The sequence below is a fragment of the Adiantum capillus-veneris genome, chromosome 1 (assembly GCF_014529385.1).
Source record: "Adiantum capillus-veneris isolate H3 chromosome 1, ASM1452938v2, whole genome shotgun sequence".
NCBI classification, from domain to species: domain Eukaryota; kingdom Viridiplantae; phylum Streptophyta; class Polypodiopsida; order Polypodiales; family Pteridaceae; genus Adiantum; species Adiantum capillus-veneris.
In genome coordinates, this window is record NC_140931.1 from 132,148,153 (window position 1) to 132,170,267 (window position 22,115).

Below are 22,115 nucleotides of genomic sequence, written 5' to 3' on the forward strand. Positions count from 1 at the left end.
TTGGCAAACAAGTGGCTCATGACTCGTGAGATCTCTTTCTTGCATAGGATACCAACCACACCAATGATGGTGGATAAGGGGAAGGAGAATCAAAGGCCTCCTTTTCACTCCCAGTTTTGATACAAAAAAATGTTTATTTTGACTTGTTACCTCGTCTCCCTTTATTGGAACACCTTCACTTTCTTTCCTCATGTGCAGTGACATACAGCGCTCCTAACCAATACCCTAACAACCTTAAAAATCCCATTTTTGACCTCGAAATCACCCCTCCCCTTAGGTGGCCTTAACATGGCCCCTTTTGCCCTAAAACTATTACATCACTTTTCTTCAAGAGTATTATAAAAATTCTTTATCTATAAAAATTTTATGATTATAAGACACCGTTTTTGGCTTTTTTTTAAAAGCTTTAGAGGAGAGTTGAGGTAGGCATACTTTTGATGTTTTTGGTGATGAGTGATGATAATGTTATTTTTGGTTTAAAATATTAAATGGATCTTTTTATTTCACCGTTCATTCCACTTCCGGACATGTCTTGGCCTTTCTTGCATTCTAGTGTTTTAGAATGTTAAAGTGAAGCTTCACCTTGCATAATTTTAGTAGATTCTATATACACACACACACACACACATATATATAAATTAATGAGTTCTTTTTATTTCACCTTTCATCTCACAGTCTCGCATGTTCAAAAAAGTCACTTTTATTAAGCGAGGCCAAGTTTCCTCCTCACAAGAAAAGCAAACCAAAAATACTAGCCGAAAGTTTAAAATTTACAAGATTTTTGAACTATTTTCTCACACAATTTCATCAGGTTTTTTCCTTTACCACCATGGTTTGCAACCAGCTAGTCTCGATTTTCAAGAGGCTCAAGGCTAAACTGAGACAATCCTTTTCCAAATATTGATAGCAATTAAACTCAACCTAATGATTTCTCAATTTTCAATTGGCTCAAGGTTAAGCTGAGGCAATCCTTTCTTGAATACTGATTTCAACTCAACTTAATGATTTTATCACTTTCTTATTGTTTTAGAAAGCCAACATGACCCTTTCACTTTTTTTCTTTAACTCGTAAATGTTTTTGAAGTTCCTTAAATGATACCCGTTAGTGAGTAAAACAAGGTGAAAGTTCACTATGGCCTACATAAGGCTATTGACAAGAATTTCCTATTAAAAAGCTTCTTTGAGAAATATAAAAACTGTCACGATTATTTTTAAACCGTAGTAACACAATTCAATATTATGTTTTTTTTAAAAACAAGTGAAAGGACACGATGGCTTTCTAAAACAAATGGCTTATATATTCTGAAAGGGCCCCAATAATAAGGTAAATGGTTCACATTGCACATTAGTATTTTGAAACAAAATAAAATAAAAAGGAAATAAAATAAAAAGACACTTAAAAAATCAAAACAAAAGAATATTTTAATGCTTTCCAATAAGCATAGAAAATAATTAAACAATTTAGTGAAGTGGTTTTTTTTAAAGATCCTCAAATGAGAGAATCGTTTATCAATACTTCCGTGTTTGAGAGAGATGTATCTGAGCTTGGGCTTAAGCCGATTGAAAATCGAAATTAGCCGGTTGCAAAGGAAGGCAAAGTAGAAAAACCCGATAGAATATATTAAAAAATAGTTCAAATATTTTGCAAATTTAAAATTTTCTACTAATATTTTCATTTTGTATTTTTATAAGGAGGAAACTTGCCACTTAAACAAAAAGGAATTTTTCGAAGATTGCATCAGAAGATCAAACTCCTATGAATATTTCGTTTAATGTTTTAATCTTTAAAATCATTTTCAAGCATGCAGAGAAAGTAAATGCTGCCTAGCATTTTAAAACAATAGAATGCAAAGAAAAGTAAAGAAAGGATGTGAAATGAAAGGTAAGTCTTTATCATGGACTGAAAATTGTGAAGCCCCCCTAACCGAGCCCAACACTAAGGGTTTGTTTTAGAAAGCGAAAAAGCGTAACAATGAATTATTTACATTGCAATATATTTCAAAGACATAACAAATAATGTTTGACACAAAATTCAATGTCCCTCTTTAAACTCTATGGTACACAAATGTCAACACCTTCTCACAAGGACCTAAAAAAATAATTTAAAATTATCATTAGCTTGTCATGTGACAATAATCGACAAGCTTTTTTCAATGGTCCAGATTTGCACTCAAAAATCAACCCTTCATTAAGCATTCCTTTTGTAGTCCAAATATAGCAATATTTGAAATTAAAAAGATCCTTTCATTGAGACAAAAGGAAGAAAGATAATATTGAGACTTGTAGATTCTTTTATGTAAAAATAATTTAAAATTATCATTAGCTTGTCATGTGACATTAATTGACAAGCTTTTTTCAATGGTCCAGATTTGCACCCAAAAATCAACCCTTCACTAAGGACTCTTTTTGTAGTTCAAATATAGCAATATTTGAAATTAAAAAAGTCATTTATTGAGACAAAAGTATAGCAATATTTGAAATTAAAAAGGTCATTTCATTGAGACAAAAGTAAGAAAGATAATATTGAGAATTGTAGATGCTTTTATGTGATTCACTCAAATTATTTCTGGGTGTCGCGTAGGTAGTGCAAATCTATTGAGTGCAACAAGCTTCTTCACGTAAGTGGGCACAATAACGCAACGATAGAAGTTTTTTTCCTTCTTTAAATTGAAAGTGAGTCTCCATGAAATGCAAATTTTGGACGTCAATTAGCACAATATTTACCTTAGGAGTGAGGGAAGATCTTAGTTAGCGTATGGAAAGAGTGAGTGTGTGGGTGTGTATGTTTGTGGGAGAGAGAGAGAGAGAGAGAGAGAGAGAGAGAGAGAGTAGGCCTATGTGTGTCATGTGGAGGTAAGTAGCCATGTGTTTCTAAGTGAAAAGGTTATAGAAGGAGGTCACACACCGGAAGTTGCAAAGAGTCGAAGCAAACCATAAGTGATGAGCATAGCAGACCATCCACCCAAAAGCACACGAAGGCTTCCTTTAAGGATGCTTCCGGCGGAGAGCTTTGCACCAATGCCACCCATGCAAAATAGAGCAACACTACAAATGCCCAACATAACACTGATACGAGAGGATTCCTTTCGTATGAAGCTTGCGGACAAGAGAGGAACCATGGCACCTAGGGCAAAAGCGAGTCCAGAGGCACCAGCTGCCTCCCAAGGGCTTGGCCCAATAGAGCTCTCCTCCTTGTCCACCACCTTTTCTTTGCGTTCTCCAAAATGAGACCCTAGTTGCTTCATAGTCCCACAATGTTGGTTGAGGGTCCCACAACCTACATCTAGCTTGAAGGAATGTAAAACTACCTTTTTTGAGTCATCTTTAAAAGCAGGGACATGTGTGAACTCTTTTTTATTAGGAGTCTTAGAGAGGAACATACCAAGAGTGAAGTTCCCTTCTTCTAAGTCTTTCTGGGATTGGGGGTGTTCAATGGAATGGGCCTTCTCTTCAAGGGCTTTGCTTTTCTTGTCAAATCTCTCTGCATCTCTTTGGGAGTAGACAGAGATGAACTCTCCAATGGCCATGCTACAAGCACCACCCACAAGTCCAGCAAGGCCAGAGATTACCATAGCCTTAGGATCAGTACCTTTGACAGCCCCTACTCCCAACATTAAGGAGGCTGTAGACACAAGGCCATCATTGGCCCCCAATATGGCTGCCCTCAACCATTGTCCCCTATGCACATAGTCCACTCCCTCCTCCACCACTACTACCCCATTCCCTTTTTCACTCTCTCTATTTACCACCTCCTCTCTCTTCTCCTCTTCCCCCTCCATGTGCCTACCCCTACCTCCCTCCTCTCTCTTACCACCCTTCCCTTGCTCTCCTACGCTCTCTCTTCCCCTTCTCCCTTCATCACAATGTCCATCCTCACTATCATCTCTCTTGAACCCCTCCTCGTTCTCTCTCCCTCTTTCTTCTTTCTTTTCATCACCATGCCTATCACCTCTTATGTACCTCTTCTCATTCTCTCTTTCCCTTTGACCACTCTTTGCCATACTTTGTCTTTCCCTCTTGTCTCCATCAATATCATACCCCCTCCCCTCACCACCAACACTAACCCTATCTATTCCCCCTCCATAGCCATGCACCACTCCTAGGGCTCTCTTCTCTTCTTCACCATATCCAAAACTTTGCCTCTCTCTTTTGTATTGCAGGATACCATGGCCAATGTTAAGGCTTCTTCTTTGAGTTTGTAGCTTTGTGTGATCTTCATGAATATGAAGAGCAGAATCAACATAACCAAGGCCTTCATGTGAAGCATTAGAGCTTCTATCCAAACCTTTGATTTTATTAGTACCATATCCAAAGTTACCTCTTGCATTAGAGATATTTTGGCCTTCATTCCTTGTAGATTGAGCATAATCTTTTTCTTTTTTGATGCCTCCATTATTATCGCCATTATTCATGAAGAATGCCCGTGCTCTGCCAACTACTAAGGATCCATCTTCATCAAAGGCACTCGGACTAAGTGGAGAATTGGAAATGATTTCAAGGTCATGTTGCAAGGATCCCATGTGATAGAACTTGATTGGCAAGTTTTCAAGAATAAAATGAGAATTAAGAGAGGTTTGGATTGGAGAGAGTGGGTACAATGAAGTAGTGGAGTGTGTTGTATCAAAGACAATCACGAGCTAATTGCTAATTGCGCCTACTTGCATGCTTAAAGTACCACTTAAATTGAGAGAGAGAGTATGTTTTCCCTTTGATTAGGGTTAGGGTAGTGCTCATTTGGGTGTACCTACTAAGTAGAGATCATGAAATGCTTACACGGTCTCTCTCACTCCCCCAGGTTGGCTTTTGCAATAATGGGTCCCTTTCGTCTTCATCCACAAGCCCAATTAAAAAAGGTTGCGTAAAAGATATCACCCATGTCTGATTCTCATCCTTCCTGTCTTGAACAAAATCAGATGAGCAAAGAAATCCACTTTAGATGAATGAGGAAGTCTCCGACATGTGTGTGTGTGTGTGTGTGTGTGTGTGTGGGGGGAGAGAGAGAGAGAGAGAGAGAGAGAGAGAGAGAGAGAGATTGTGTTAAGATGGTAGAATCAGAAAAGGCGATGGGGAGGTGGGTATGGCTTGAAAAGGCGTAGAAGAGGGTGAAGGGGGGAGGAAGGAAGAAACGCGTGAGCGAAAGCAGAGCAGAGCAGAGCAGAGCAGAGCGTTATCGCCCTTCCTGCTAAATGGGATGCTTTTCTGCCGTTACCTGCCTTTCTCTCTTCATTTTGTGGCGGTCCTAACGAAGGGTGGCGGTTCTCTCTCCTCACGACAACTCTTTTTTGGCCCATTAGTCATGCTTTAACCATATGTAATTGTGCTTGCCATAAGGTGATGGTCACACGAGGCATAGTTATCAGCTATTTTGCTAATAGCTAAGCATCAACCACGATCATGCGCATGAAGATTCCAGGGCACACGAGAACTATGCCCTTGAATTTGCAACTATGCCAAAATCGCCATAGTTGCAATGGTAGCGTTGTTTCAGCAATAAATGTAGAGGCAAAAGGCTAACTCTCTAGATGCAAGCGTGTTTTTAACTACCAGTGCCAATTGTGTTGGGCAACTATGCACGCACATGACCACTCAGACGCTCCAGTTGCGAGCAATTAATGTGATTGTTCACCAGTGAGCTCACAAATTGCAGCATCTATGTATAAAAGTGATGAACGATTTCATTTTAAGGGCCCATGGTACCATTCAAAATCCTTCTTCTTTTTTTGCCATACTCACAATTGTGAGTTGAGAGAAATTATATTAGCTCGAAAAGAATACAGTTTCCCTCAAGGCACTACATGTGCCTTGAGGGGACTAGGGTTCCAGTAGAGACTTGTACACAGAAACAAAGTGATGATACACCTACCCTCTTGAGTGTTCAAATAGTTCACTGCCTGAATCCATTATTCATCCTTGTCAATTGCCCCTCTTCTTCCTCCTACTACATGTATGAGCTCAGTGCTCTGATGCACAATATCCTCTTAATGAGCTACATCCAGGTAGTAGAATCTGATAATTTGTGTGCACACCAAAATGGCATGGCTTTAAAAACCACTTCTCAAGATCAGGTCACCCATAAGAATATGGGTGTCCAAGTCCTTCTTACCCATTTGCAAACTCTAGCAGCCAGCCCTCATGAAATAGGCACTTGCAGAACAAATAAAGGGGTCTTCAGAGGTTGCCCTGCACAGTCAGAGAAAGTGTCAGAGCCGATCCCTCTCGCGTACCTTAATCCCAGTTAGTCAAGGCAACCCAGAGCACTTTCCATATGAATATCTTTATGTATCCATGCCATTTAGTCTCCCAGATGGTGTTGACACTCTTTTGCCAATGGTCCATTCAAAATCCTACTTCTATCATCTTGTATTAAGGGAGAATGAGCTCAGTGCTCTGATGCACAATATCCTCTTAATGAGCTACATCCAGGTAGTAGAATCTGATAATTTGTGTGCACACCAAAATGGCATGGCTATGTGAACTTCTAATTGAACCATCCTATCGCTCTATCGAGTGGAAAAGGTGGCTTTTGTAGATGCAGGTCCATTGCCTAGTTTAAATGCACCCTAAGTTGCAAAATTCTTCACATAGATTAAACTTGGGTGAGGTGGCAAGCAACACCATCTTGACATTGTCTCTTGCCCCCTTCCCACCAAGAAAGAACCACACATGCCCCCAAAACAAGAATGCACCTCCTCCTCCACCACGTGTTGATTCCCACTTCTACATTCGTTTAGTTGTCACTAGAAGTGGGATTTGCAAAATGCCAAGCCGAGTCGTTTTTACAAAAGAGTCACTTTGCAAACAGGATGTTGTCAAGTATATATGGCCATCTTATGGATATAATGCCATACATCATGTGGATCATTGATCAAGATAATGGGCTGACCTTTAATAACTTTTAGAGGGCTCCCCCATAGCCTTGATGTAGAAGTGCTACTATGTAGCTTCCCTTTAATAACTCCTAGAGGGTTCCCCTATACCCCTTATATAGAAGGGCTACTAGGGGCCCTCCAAAACCTATTGCAACACCTAATGAGATGTCGGCGACGATCGCCATGCATGCCTAATCAAGAGATCACTTCGCTCAAATTGTTGTCTTCTTCCCCTTGAATATTATTTACTCTAAGAACATTGGACTTCCTGATATGGAATCATTGAATGCCTTCGATGTTGTTATAAGGGAAGGTGTTTTGGATTGCGTTGATGAATCTCTCTTTATTAGGATCTACAGCAGGGCCATTCATTTTTCCAAACATACAAAATTCCTTTCCTTGAGTTTGCCAAGAGGAAATTTTAGAAAATTAGATATTTTTTGAACATGTCAAATTCTACTTTTTATTTTGAAGGACTTTTTTTTTTGTGCAAAACTCACAATTGTGAGCTGAGCCTTGAGGAATAGAGGGTTACAACCAAGCTTAGTTACAAGTACCAAGTAGATACCTACTACGCATGGCACGACTGGATGGCGAGGGATGTCCTAAGCCAATCATCCGAGCTATACCTTTTACTTACCACATATAACAATCCTTGAGTAGCTAGCCACCGAGAGGTCTTTATCAAAGACACGGCAGTTCCTTGCCTTCCAAATGTTACTGAAGAAGCAGTATCTGACAATTTGGGTACAAATAAGTAGTGAAAAACTTTGAAACTGTCTGCCACCAAAGCACAAATCCTTCTTGAAATACCCAATATTCCATGTCCTTTGTATCCATTTGCACATCATTTTGAAGGACTTAAGGAAATTCTAGCAACCCTCAAAATTAAAGGGTTACTATACTTTTCGTTTTGAAGGCCTTAAAGAGATCATCCTATTCATTTCCTTCCTTTTTTTTTTTTCCTTGCCACACTCACAGTCATAAGTGGATCAATTAATTTTATCATAAAGGGATGTGCATTCACCCTCAAGCACATGACGTGCCTTAAGGGGCCACAAGATACACATAGAAGCTACAGAGTCCAATAAAGATGAAAGCTACTACGGAAGAATCTTTTGTGATATTATCTTTTTGTGACTATGATGGTCAGGATTGCTTGATTCCACTAGTCAAAATTCTTCCTTTTTCTAATAGATACAACCGCTTCCCTGCTTTCCTAGATAACCTCTATGAAGCAAGTAGTTGAGAGGTCATTTTTGGAGACATGTCAATTCCTAGTCCTCCAGACTTGTTTAAAGTAGCATAAGTGGACAGTTTGTGTGCAAAAAAAAAAGCTTCGTTCTTCATAATCTTCCCTCCCAGGATTAGGTCGTTCTTGAAGAACAAAATCTTTCAAGTCTTTTGTATCTATTTGCAAACTATTCATCCAAAGTAGTTGAGAGGTCATTTTTGGAGACATGTCAATTCCTTGTCCTCTAGACTTGTTTAAAGTAGCATAAGTGGACAATTTGTGTGCAAATCAAGAGAGCTTCGTTCTTCATAATCTTCCCTCCCAGGATTAGGTCGTTCTTGAAGAACACAATGTGGGATGGGTTTTTAACCTCACTCCTATCTTATTGCAGATGTAAAGAGAACCACGATTAAATTGTCAATCCATGGGACGAAGCTGACTCGACTAGTGCGTAAAGGCTACAAGAGGTCGTCAATCTCTTGCAAAACAAAAAACAACTCGCATCTAACTCAAGCTACACTCAAGTGACTGAAATCACTAAAAGCCAATCGCTCATTGGCAAACAAATCACATCGGTTACAACATCAAATTGACATCCAAACGTAACAAAACTTTTAGGACATGATTATAAGATCTAAGCACACATGCTTATGGTCTCAAATCCCACTTTAGGTCAAGTGCAAAAATTGTGATTATTAACAACAGTGGATTTTTTCACCTAGTCGTTTTCGACCCAGAGTGCATCTAAATGCTTAGCAATGATGCCCTTATGCCCCGCCTATGCTTAGTTTTTTATTTTGAAGTGTAAATTCTTACTTATGATGAAATTAGGCCAGGGGTTGGCGACGCCAAAAGCTACAAAATACTGTGAAATGCTTACATCAATGCGTAGAGCTCTTACCTGTTGTTGCAATGCAACAGAGGCGACTGTAACGTGACAACCGGGGAGGAAGTAGAAGCGCGAGAAGGAGAGAAATAAGCGCCGTTAGCTCACGCTGTGTATTTCATATGCAAAACTTAATAATAACTTATAAAAATTGGCTTTATACCTTAGCTAAGGTTTTTGGTGGTCAAAACTAATAATCTGGGAGCTCTAACTAAAGATAGGTAAACACAGATTGATACAATCTGGAAGCTTGTAGCCCCGACTCATCAGTTACAAAGTTTATCCAAAAAATAGGAGTTATAATATTCTTGATTCATCAAAATAATAAATATTTTTATAATGAGAGCTCCGAAAAATGGTATCCGAGTTAGCTTGCTGCTAACATTCCCCCCTTCTCGCCTGTGTCGTCCCTTGACACAGCTTTATGGGCTAAAATAATCTTCAATTAACGGCTGACGAGGCGGTCTTTAAGTGCATGTAAAGATTTTTCATATTTGATGTTTCTTTCTTTGTCTGGAACTTGCAAAAATTGCATAGTGACTCTGTTCTTTAGCTCGATGTTGGCGGATTAGTCTACGAATCTGGAAGTTAGGTTGTTGATCACTGTCCCAAAAATCTTCATTCGCCAAGTGAAGAACCCTGTGTAGAACGCTTCCTTAAACGCTAATATATTATGAGATGGCAAGAACAGGCAGCGGACGTAGAAGCCATAGAGGACTTCTTCGGAAGGTTGGCCGCTTAGGTCGTAGCATAGACCCTTATTGCCCTCGAGGAAGGACATCCACGGTGCACCTGCTTGCTCTGGCTCATGAAAGGCTTCAATGCATGTGAGCAGCATTCGGCAAATTTTGTAGAGCATAGCACATGAGATATCAGGGAGGCTTTTGAAGAATGCCATGGCGTCCATTAGGGTTTTCACCATGTATTCCTCTGTCGGCGTTCCCTTCTCTGAAGCTGGCAATCTCGGATAATTCAGCCATGTAGGTCGATTCTTTGTCATTGCCTCGTGTGCTTGCCACGTCCTTACTCTCGGTACATGACAAAAAGTTGGGTCTTCTTGAAGTGCCGCATGTGCTCTTGTGAACAGAATCAAGTATCTAGGATTCTTGTTCAGCCAGCTCTTTCTTCACTTGGGATGGACTTCATTCGCACCTTCTGCTTGCATGTCTTTATATAGTTGTTCCTTGACCTGTAGTAGCTCGACCTTGATCAAGGGATATGGCAGTGATTGTTGATGCCATTGTGCATTGATTTGGTTGGAAGTGAATTGAGTAACATTGACAGAATGAATAATTCTCAACTCCCAATCCATCGCTGCCTTCTGCTGCTCATCCGTCTCCTGAGAAACCTTCTCCTTAAGTGCATCTTTTTTAGCTTTTGACAACTGAACCATTGGCACTTGATCGGCATATGTTATTGGTACTTGAAATTATTCTTCTCCCCCAAGCCCTTCTATCAGTTGTGTTTCCATCTCAGCGAAAGAGACTGTGGGAATATCAATGTGGGGTTGTTCTCATGTACCTGCTTCTTCCTGCGTCTCTTATTGTCCATCTTGCAGTAGCTCGTTAACTCTCTTCAATTCTACTATCTCCTTGAGCAGTTCTTCTTCTCTTTGTACCCGCATTAATGCAAGGTCTCTACATTGTGACTGCTCTAGCTTTAGCTCTAGCTCGAGATCTTTATTCTTTTTCTCCATTTCTTTATACACTTCGTCTGTACCTTTGATCAAGGCAACTGCGGGATTTTCTCTTATCTGTCGCAAGAAGGTTGCCTGATCATTGATCCTCTGCTCTGAGTATTATAGTGAAGCATTTGCTACGTCTAACTGTACTTAGATATTTTAAACTAACAGAGTTTTAGTCAAGAGTTTGTTGGTAACTTCTGTCATCTGTTCGTCCTTGGTCTTGCAGGCGTCTGACAACTTCATGAGAAGTTCACCTAGCTCCTCCATTTCCTTTTGCTGCTTTTCTCTGGCTAGTTGGTGTTGTTTAGCTTCAACTTTCAACTGTTGGACTTGTTTCTGCAGATTGGTGATGACATTTAATCTATCCTCTAGCTCTTGCTGAAGAGCATCTATCACCATTTCCAACTCTCTAGCCTTAGCAATGTGGCTAAGTGCTACTGATCGCATTTTTTTTGTCATCTCCTACAGCTGCTTTGCATATTCATTAACTTGGAGAATTACCTCATCATTTGTCTGCAAGTCTTCTGTTTTTATGAGCTGCCTAGATGATTCAGCAGTCTCTTTGAGTGGCTCCTTGGGTGCGATTGTGGCAGTTATTGGTTGCGGGGCTTCTACCTCTCTTTGTGGTTGTGTGGTTGCTTCGGTCGTTTCCTGTTGGGTGGTGGTAGACGGTGTGGCCTCTGTTTCTTGTGCCTTTGGATGCTCACAACTTGTTACATCCTTTGGTTCAGGACTTGCTTCTCTGTGTGGTTCTGGTTCTTTTGCTTTGGCTTTCTCGGGAGTAGTTGCTTCCTGTTGTGCAGATTCTACTGCTTCTTTATGTATAGGTTGTTTTTCTTTAGTTTTCTCACCCTCTGTGGGTATATCTATTGGTGATGGTGGAGGGCTTGGCATGGGGTGGTCGTGTTGTTCTGTAGCAGGTGACGATGGTCTGGGAGACATATCACTTTGTTCGTGCTGGGTCACTCCTTGTGGTGGGTCTCTCCTTGTGTTGTTGCCTCTTCTACTTGTCTCTGCTGCTCCGTCGCATCTTCCCTTGCTTTTCTTTCTGCTTCTTGAGCTTCTTTTTGCTTCAAGGTGTCTGCCTCCTTGTACATGTGTTCAAGAAAGTCCTTGGGATCTTCTGGTTCCTTCTTGGCAGGATTCTTGGTTAAGGGGCCTTTCATATCCCTTGGAAACCATCGTGCTGGGTCCTCACCTACAGCTTGACGGATTCTTTTATAGGTCTCTTTTTACCGTTCAAACCTCGCTTTTTTTTGTTGAGGTTCTTTCTGATGTGCAGCCATTGCCTTCTTCTTCATCTCCTCTCGTCTAGCTCTTTTCTCTTCATTGTCTGATCTTTCGTTGCTATGTGCTTCATGAGAGCTTTCTTATGACTCCTCATCGGATTTGTAAACTCTTTTTGTTGACCTTGTGGTTCTTGGAGATGGCTGTGCTGACACTATCCATGTGTTTTGATTTGGGGCAGGTGGAAAATTGTTTGCCATGCCGATAGCATGGTAAGCTATTCTTGTGAGTACCTCAGGTGCTCCCAAATAGGTTATCTTTCCCTCTTTCTAATCGGTACCCTTCATCGTGGTAAACACATACTGTGCGTGATTGATGGGTTGCCTAGTTGTCTACTTTAACACTTGTGTAAATGTAGTCGCAATTGCATGATTGGGTGTTGTGTACCTTGGGGGTCTCTTTGCTAGAAAGTGGAAGTGTTGGTGATATAAACCATGTTGGTTCTTCCACTTGCTTTTGGATAAGATCAGCAAAGGTTGTCGTAGCGGTTTCCTTGGTGAAGGTACCTGTTGTCTTTCTATCTCTAGCTCTCATGGTCATCCCTTTTGTCGAAAATTTGAGAGCTTCGGCCACTATTTCTTTTGTAATTACCACCTCTACCTTGTGCCCTTGCTGGTCAATAATCTGGGCTGTTCCATCTTCCTTGATTGTGGACAGGAGCTCATAAGCTTTTTGAAAATCTACACCACATGGCTCTTGGTAATAAAACTCTCTTAGTCCAAGCCTTATGTTAGCTTCTTTTGTTTCAGGCTTTGCTGCCACATCGTAGACCTATTTTGGCAAAAGTTGTAGTTATACCTGATGTCCTTCTTCACTTTTGAATGTACCTATGAAAACCGTTTTGTTGTTCTCCTCAAGTTGTTCTTTCGACAGATAGGTTGCTTTGGCTGTCTTTATTGAACTAGGGTCCAGTTGGTATGGTGGCAGCTCTTGTAGCTTCTCTTTTTGGGATACCCTCTTCTTGGCCTTCTCCGCAACTTGCATTACTCCTGTTAAGTGCATAGAGTGCCAAAGTTATAAAATTTGACAGATTCCACTCTGAAATGTCCTTCAGTCTGAATTGCTGACAAATTGAGTCCAATTTGTTTCAAATCAATTTTTGAACATGCATAGATGCATAAAAACATGTAAAGATCAAAATCATGCATAAAAACATGTAAAGATCAAAATCATGAAGTCCAAGCAAAATTTTGCAACAAAAGTAAATAATCTAGATTATTTACAGTTGATGAATTTTTTTTAACTTTTTTGGCATCATGGGCTTGAAATAGACATCAATTAGATACTCTGAGTGAAGTGCACAGGGTGAAAATGGTGCCAGATTTAGGCTTTCGGTCTCTGAAACAATAGATATAAAGGAATTTTGAGATTTTGAGCTCCAAACTTGTTCAAACTTGGTTAGTGGGCTTAGGGCATCATGTGGTTTGGTCCCATTAAGTCAAAGTTGCAATTTTCCCTCATCTTGGCCAAAAAGTAAATAATCATGATTATTAACTTTTTCATCAAAATGGACATTTTTTGGTGCAACTTGGTTCTAGGCTTGATGTTGACCCTGTGTATGTGATATGAGGTGATTTGGATCAAAAACTGACTCATAACTCAGAAATTGGTTTGGAAGGACTTCTTTGCGTTTTTTGACAATTTTCCAAGTTATCATTGATCATTTTGGCTCATACTTGAAATGTGGCATGTAATAGGTGTGCACAAGTGATAGGTGAGGTATGGTATCATTTTTAAGTAAAAAATTTGCAAAAGTAAATAATTATGATTATTATAGTAGTCAAACATTTTTTTGCAAAACTTGAAAATTTTGACCTAAACATATTCTATACAACTAAAACAAGTCCTAAATTGAATTTGGTAAAGTTTCGTCTTGCCGGCATCACTTTGTGCTTTTGTCAACTCTGAAATCACCGATTTTTGTGACTACATGGCCTGTGGAGTTGATTAGTCACTTTTGAGGCTATGGATTTGTCCGCTACATAGTCCTGAAGCAACTCATCCAATTTTGGCCCATTTAAAGTCAGTTTGACCCCGTATGTCAAATTTGACGCTTTGTAGGCTTCGAGCTGTTTTCTGCTCTCCGAGGGCTTTCCTTGATTGATTTTATGAAACCAACCATATACATTGTGTATAGACCCAGTCTATAAGCTGTCTGTGGAGTCAGAATACAATTATGGCATCTGCCAAAAACCTAGCTTTTCTACTTGGGACCCCCCTCGACCCTTTCCGAATGGTCAACTGTTGATATAGAAGTGTTCTATCATCTAGAGACATGCTATAGTTCAAGTCTTGTTTGATTTGGTTGAGCTGACAGGCCGCTATGGTCAATTTTTGGTCGTAGGTCTTCGTGCACTGCTCGGATTCTAGGGTTTTTTCTAGGGGTTTAGATTAGCTACCAGCCATACAAAATGGATCATTGATAAATATAGAACTTACCCATCATGTCTCGTGTGAGACGGCGCTATAAACAGGCGACTATTGACTCCAAAAAATGCGCGCGAAGAAGGTCAAAGAGCTCTCTCTCCAAAGGCGACAAGTAGAAATGAGGTGATTTTAGACTACCTTGGGTATCTATACTCGGACTTTCCGAACCATTTTTCCCCAGATTCCCCTATTAAACGTACTAGGCCGTGAAATCTACGTTAGAGTCAAAAATTTCCCCAATCGGATTCCTGTAGCTCATTCTACAAGAATTTTACAAAAGTAGGTCTCGCCACCTAATTTAGGCTTCCTGCTTCCGTCTACCGATTTGATTGATATTTTTTTGTCTGTCCGCCTTGTCTCTTTTATCATCAACGTGTCTTCAGTTTTTCCATCTGAGCTCCTTTGCTACTTATTATTAATTGTTGACCTGTTAATTGAAAAAATCAAAGAAAATAACAAAATACGCTAAAAAAGCAAAGTGAAAATCCATTGAACAACACAGCTTTATTGTCTTTTGTTGGATTTCTCCATTTTTAAGTCTCAATATCAAGAAAAATGATAAAAATTAACCATAAAGGAATATTTTTTGATGATTTTCTCATAGTATATACACTATTTACACTCATTGGAGAGATATTATTAGTTAAATTTCCCCTGTTGATGATTTATAAGGGCATTATTATGTAATTTTACAAAAAATCACACGTTAACATCAATTTTTTTTCCTCCCTCTTCAAACATTGACCTTAATTACCTAGTACCCTTCCACCCCTCCTAGATGGCGTATTCCGGGACGATTGTGTGCATGGGTTGAACAATCGTGTCTATGCATAGCCTTGGTTGGCTCTACCATGCTTTGAAGATCAATGCAATTAAAACCATTATGATGTGCAAGAGTTGGGTCTTGAGTAATTAACTTTCTGATGTCGAGGTTTTCTGATGCTGTCTTCCAAAGAGAAAATCTTGTAGCTTGTGTGCTCTTTGCTTAATTGTACCATCAGGATGCTTTAGCACGCTGATTTCTTGAGCTGTTGGTATCACTAGTGATTGTTCTTGAGCTTTTAGCCACCATTGATATCTTGGTTTGTCTTTGTCAGAATGGTGTGGTTGAGTTTTCTAAGGCTTAACCCTCCATTGCTTGATCGGTTCTACAGTTTGCGGAGAAGATAAGTGCTCCTTTTTCTTCCAAAGCCATTTCTTGTTAGGTTCCTTGGTTAGAGATTCCCCTTTTTGTGTTTTGAACTTTGGAACCATCTTCTATACTGTTGATGATGTTTTGGGCACCTAGATTTGAATCAGCTTGTCCTTAAGCTGTGCTTTTGGTACCCAAATTTGCCTGACTCCTTGTATGCTACTTGTAGTATTTGCTTGTCGATAGGATGGAGAAGATTGATTGCTTTGTGGTCTGCTTTGCTGGTAACTTCTTTTCCATTCCTTTGTGCTTGGTGAAATTGGAACAATGAGATGTCCACCTTTAGGTGATAGCTTAAGCTGATTGGTAGCCCAATCTAGTACTGCCTTGTATGTCCGCATCCATGGGATTCCAAGAATCATTGTCTCATTCATGTGTTCACCTGGTAAGTATACAAAGTGATGAGGACATGAACATCCATGTACTATCACATTTAAATTGACTACTCCCAATGTTGGTGTTGGGTTCTTGTTGCATCCTTTGATAGTCTCTATTCCTGTTGTCAAAGACTAATTTGTTGCTTCCTTGTACGTGGAATAACTGACTGCATTTACTCGAGCTCCTGTGTTGACCAATGCATTTGTGCTATGATTGTTTAGATGTACTTTGATGCGAAGGTCCATTCCATCTAACCATTCAGCATCTGTTGACATGGCATCTTTTTGCAATTCCCATTGTCGGTCACCTATTTCCAGAGTGTTGATGGGAATAGGTATTTGTTGATTCTTAAAAGCACCTTTTCTTTTGAGTACTCAAAGCCGAGCTTCCTCTTGGGCCTCATCAATAACCCGTTGTCATTTTATCTTTATTTGCTTACCAACATGCATCCTTTTTAGCAATTCATTGGTTAATGGCAAATTGTACTTCTTTAATCGACATCCATTGATCCAATTAGCCATTGGTTCACCATCTAGGGTGGACTACTTAACAGCTCCACTTGGACATACATATTCAATGATAAACGGTTTGTTTCACTTTTTCTTAAACTTGGGAATGTGTTGCTTAAGGGAATAGACTAAAACCTAAGTCCCCTGTTTTGAATATTTTTGTGATTATATGGGAATCAAAAAACTGTTTTTGTTTCCACTTATGTGTATAGATGTGAGATCTCGGGGGATTCACTAGTAGTACTAGGAAGACGTCACCTGTGTGCACCGAACTGTCATTTTACCCCCTATATATGATACCCTCCTTTGTAAAATCTACCTTTCTGGCCTCATAAAACCCCCCTATTGTACACTCACGTGACACCATATGGTAATCCTTAGTGAAGACCCAGGGTGTGAGCTACAACAGTTAGCCTTTGCTTATCTAGATTTTCTAAATCTTCAAGTCTCTCTGACAATTCATGTCCAGTCCACTCAAGATTCTTAGCTACCCTTAGTGCCGGCAATAGAAATTCTATTGGCAATATGGCATCAAGACCATAAACGAGGTTAAAGGGTGTAGCATTTAAAGCTGTTTTGAATGAAACTTGATAAGCTTATAGAGCAGCATGGAGATTCATTTCCCAATCTGTCCTTCCTGAACTAACCACTTTAGTCAATACCGAACTAAGAATTTTATTCGTATGCTCAGCTTGTCCGTTCGCTTATGGGTGATAGAAAGATGATTTGTTATGGATGACCATAAATTCATTAAGCAAATACTCAATTACCTCATTGAGGAAATGAGTTCCCCTATCACTAACTATTTCTATTGGCAGTCCATATCTTGTGAACACATACTCATATAAGAATGCGGCGGTGGTTCTGGCATCATTCGTTTGAGTTGCTTTAGCCTATGTCCACTTGGTCAAATAGTCCGTAGCTACAATGATATATTGAGCATGGGTTCTATAAGTAGGTGGCTGTATTGGCCCAACAAAATCTATACCCCATTTTGTGAAAGCTCTAGTCCCCATCATTGGTCTCAAGGGCATGCTATCTACACGGGTTGGCATTTTTTCTCATTGACAAGCATCACACCTTTGAACATATTCTTTGGCATCTACAAAAAATGTTGGCCACCATATGTCTACCATTAAGATTGCTCTTGCGGTGGTCTCACTAGAGAAGTGACCTCCAGGTAATCTAGCATGTGCTTGTTCTATAATGGGAATTATTCGACTTCATTTGCACAAAGACGCAAATGTTGATCCTTGTCTCTCCAATAGAATCAAAGTTTAGTGGGATCACCTTCCAACCCCCACATTAACTACCATATTCTTGGGTTGTTACTATGGTACCTGCTTTTTTGTTAGATGGCACAAATATTGGGGTTCCCAATGAGGCTGTTAGGGCTGCAAGTTATCCCTCGGCCATAGAGGGAGGTTGGAAAACTCAATCCACATTGGGCACATGTCCTGGAAGGTGTCGAGGGATTCCAAGAAGGAGGGACCCTAGTGGAACATGCATACCGACAATCGATTAAAGAAGAGTGGGATTTTGGAGAAGACTTTAGCTACCATTTCCACATCGTTGAACTTGACTGAGGAGAATCCTGTCGTCAGGTATTAGGTAAACTCCACATATCCACTTCAATTTAGGAAATTTGAGTTGTACATCCAATTGATGATTTTGTCTTTGGCTAGCAATCTACACATGAACCCAAACACTAACATTGAGTTGGCTAGCATGGCAAACTGTCTCTTGATCAAGGCTGGAGGGATAGCCATTGTGTGAGAATCTTCTATTTCCACTCTATGTGGGAGGGTCTTCTTGAGAGCTTGAAAGGCCTTGTTGCCCTTGGTAAGGTCCGTGGACGAGGTCCGGGTGCCATTGAATCCATAAACAGCCTCTTATTTGACAGTGCACTCTGGATATTGAAAATCACTTTTTCTAGCTACATTTTGTGGACTCTTAACTCTTGATATTCAATTTGGAAGTGCTATACTTCAGCCAATAGTAGCCAGGGACTAGCCATCAAGGTGGTTAGCAACATCAAAATCAAGAGTCTAGAACTAGTCAAAAATGCATTTAGTGTTCCCAAATTACCCATGTAATGATAGCCATTGCTTATCAAGATGCAAAGCACAAAGCCCATTTCAGAGTCTAGATAGAAATCAAGAGTATGAAAGGAAACACGCCAAGCATAGGGGAAATTGAACAAAAACCTTTATGTTCATTTTTATCCAAAACCTTTATGTTCAAAATGCAATCATAGTCCAAGGTACAAACGAAAACCAAGTAATACTACCAAGAAACAAAAGTATCCCAAAGCATGTGAGTTTGTTTTTTATGAAGATATAAACCAGGTCAGCAAGGAACAAGCTCCTCTATGAGAAACCATAAACTCCTAATGGGACCTCAGTAGAAAAGGAATCAAGTCATCTCAGTAAGAGTCATTTGAGCAAAGCAAACCCCCTTTAAAAATTCATAGTACCATGGCCATTTTAGAGCAACATTGTCAGTTTCAAAGTCACCTAAGGAAAAATAGAAAAGGTGGTACTTTAAGTGAATTAAACAAGACTAAAATTATCCTCAAATTATCATCCTTTTGATAGGGAAAAAGGAATCTATAACAGAGGGTTCTCAGAGAAGGACAACAACCTTCAGATATTGCAAAATAGTCTCCATATTCATTTTAGGAGTCATCATCCAACCATAAAAGAATCATCTAGCTCCAAGATAAGACCAAGTATGTCATGCTAGCTATCAGTTAGAGTTTTTTTAGCTCAAATGTCAATAATATTAGGAAAATAGAATCCCTTTAAAGCACAAAATGATTAAGCTATTCAAATAAATCAAACTTGAGTAAAATCATGAGACCTTTATTTTTAAGAAAACCAACCCAGATGAGCACTACCTTCCTCAAAAATTAGTTAGTAACAAGGGAAGATTCATTACAATGTCCTCCATGGTGTAGATTCAACAAATCCATAGGTATGCAAGACCCAATATAATGAGATAAAAAGGACCATACATAGTTTGTCAGACATCCCAAAATCATATCCTTCTTATTCATTCAAATTATCCTGATCATCCAAAATTTAGAATTAGTCTGAAAAAGTACTAACTTGCCCAATGCATATTTGCATTCTAATTCATTTATGATTAGATTTCAAAGCAAAGTGACCATTACAAAGTCTAGGTAGAGCCATGTGAAGTCAAGCAAGTAAGATAGAATCAGATTTTCACTTAGGTAACCTCTGAAGCCAAAGCACTCTCATCTATCTCCATACAGTAACACATGAAGGGGCAAAGCAATAGTTTCAAGATAGTATCAAAATGGCATTCCCATCACACCACTACCTCTCATTCTCACTCTCTTTATCTTTCTTTATTCAAAAAAATTTTAAATAACAAACAAGGCTAAGTGAGGGATAGAAGAATCCCTCACCTTAGGTAAAAGTTGGGGAGCATAGTAATGTGCTAGTAGTAATTATCCCACCATGCTAAGTCCAACTAGTGTTAGATACCTTCATCTCATCATACATAGCCTCTTGAAGTGAGTGGAGGAGCCTCAAGATTCAATCAATAGGTAAAACAATGCAAAGCTAAATCAAGTCCAATTTTGTGTGAAATGGATGCATCAAAATAAGGCAGGAGACCTTTTGCATGCTATAGGGTTTTGTATTAACATGTTTTGTATGTGAATGTGTGTGTGTGTGTGTGTGTGTGTGTGTGTGTGTGTGTGTGTGTGAGTGAAATGATTCAAAGCTAAATCAAGTCCCATAACAAGGTGGGCAACCTTTTGCAAGCTACAATTTGTGTGTGGTGTGTGTGTGAATTTAATGTCTAACAGTAGTTTGAATGATACAAACTGTTAAACTATATAATGGATCGATGAGAACAGACCTTGTAGATGTATAATAATGTATCATCACTAAAGTTAAAGTTAGTGTATGTAGATAAACTATAACAGCTATAGTTACCATTGTAATTCCAAGGTAGGAACTTATTACCTATCATCATCCAAGAAACACAAGCACGTCAATACTCACATGACTTGGGAAGATAGGCATCAATGACCTCCTCCCCTTGATATCGGTGCCAAAAGTACAAAGAAACTAACAATTAGGCAAAGATACTTGAGGATTAAGGCTATCATTGCACAAAAAGAGAGAAGGATTTCCACTATACGTTGCAGATCCTCGAGTAGGATCTTTTAAAGAGAGAGGATTATTGTATAGCTAATATTATGCGTGAATCTATTAGGGGGAAGTTGAAGTTCAATAATGGGCGTATATGTGCGCCAGGTAGAGAAATTCATTAGCGTATGTGCATCTTCAAGGCATCTTCAGAGATTTGGACAAGTTGTGTGTGTGTGTGTGTGTGTGTGTGTGTGTGTGTGTGTGTGTGTGTGTGTGTGTGTGTGTGTGTGTGTGTGTGTGTGTGTGTGTGTGTGTGTGTGTGTGTGTGTGTGTGTGTGTGTGTGTGTGTGTGTGTGTAAGGTTTGAAAGGCGATGTTGCAAGGCAGGTAAGACTAGGGAAACTACGTTTATTTCATATGCGCCCATAGACTCTCTCTTTGTGCATGTGTGTCGATCAAAGTAAGAAGGGGTGGTTAGCACGGACAGGGAGGAAAATCTCGACCCATTTAGAACATACGATAAGGTGTGTGTGTGTGTGTGTGTGTGTGTGCACGCGTGCGCGCCATGCAACCGGGTTTGTGGGGATATAATGGAAGGTCATGATCCACCTAAAATTTTCTCAATGTCAAGAATAGATAGTTTTTTTTGGAGTGCCCACATGTGCATGTGTAGATCCATTAAGAGTGTCCATGTCTGGTCAAAATTTGGATTGTAACGAGGTTCTAAAACCAACATCCATCCACATATTCAATCCTTTGTGAATGTGGGAATTGAGACAAATCTTTTACAATGTGGATTAGAGCTAACAATCCTCAAATTTGATCCAACGTCAAAAAGTTGTGCTGCAAATTTCAAAAAGTTGGCCAACGTCAAGTTTGCATTATGACCATTTTTCAAAAAATCTCATAGACTTCCATTTCTTATGAGACCCTCACAAGATGTTGATGGCTTCAACGAAAGAAAAACCAGTAGTTTATTATTATACTATCAATCTATATTATGTCAGTATGTCTTATGTCATTACTACTTTGCACTTTCAAACTTGTATATAATATTATTATCAGTTCAACTCTCATTCAAATTTGTATTGGAACGGTTTGCCAAAAACCAAGATGTGGAACCAAACTATCGAACTAATATGTCCAAGATTCAATATTTGAGGCAGAGTTCCAAAGAAGTCCTTATCATTAAATTAGATTCAGATCCTACCAAAGAAGTCATTATCATTAAATTATATATATATACAAAGAACATATTTATAAATTTAGATCAAGGATAAGTAGATATAGTGTTTTTAACTTTATTATAAGTGATAATCCATTCGAATATGGGTGTCCAAGCATTACAAGGAGTTTCGTGATTCCCAATTTATACATGTTAAGTGTTCTTGATATAGTATGTGTGTACCTCTTCATGTAAGTGCATATTCATTTTTCCCAAAGGATATGAGCAAGACCTTTATATATATATATATATATAACATGTACTGAGTAGGTGTATAGTCACCTACCTATATGATGAG

The 22,115-nt window shown here is 39.3% G+C and overlaps 1 protein-coding gene across 1 annotated transcript; it reads right to left on the reverse strand.

Annotated features, from left to right (window-relative positions):
• Positions 1-2,639: 2,639 nt before the first annotated feature.
• On the reverse strand, positions 2,640-4,763 carry LOC147465580 (uncharacterized). The gene has a single exon (XM_086520627.1). The coding sequence runs from the start codon at positions 4,518-4,520 to the stop codon at positions 2,898-2,900; it is 1,623 nt and encodes a 540-aa protein (XP_086376753.1). The 5' UTR covers positions 4,521-4,763; the 3' UTR covers positions 2,640-2,897.
• Between the last annotated feature and the right edge of the window lie 17,352 nt (positions 4,764-22,115).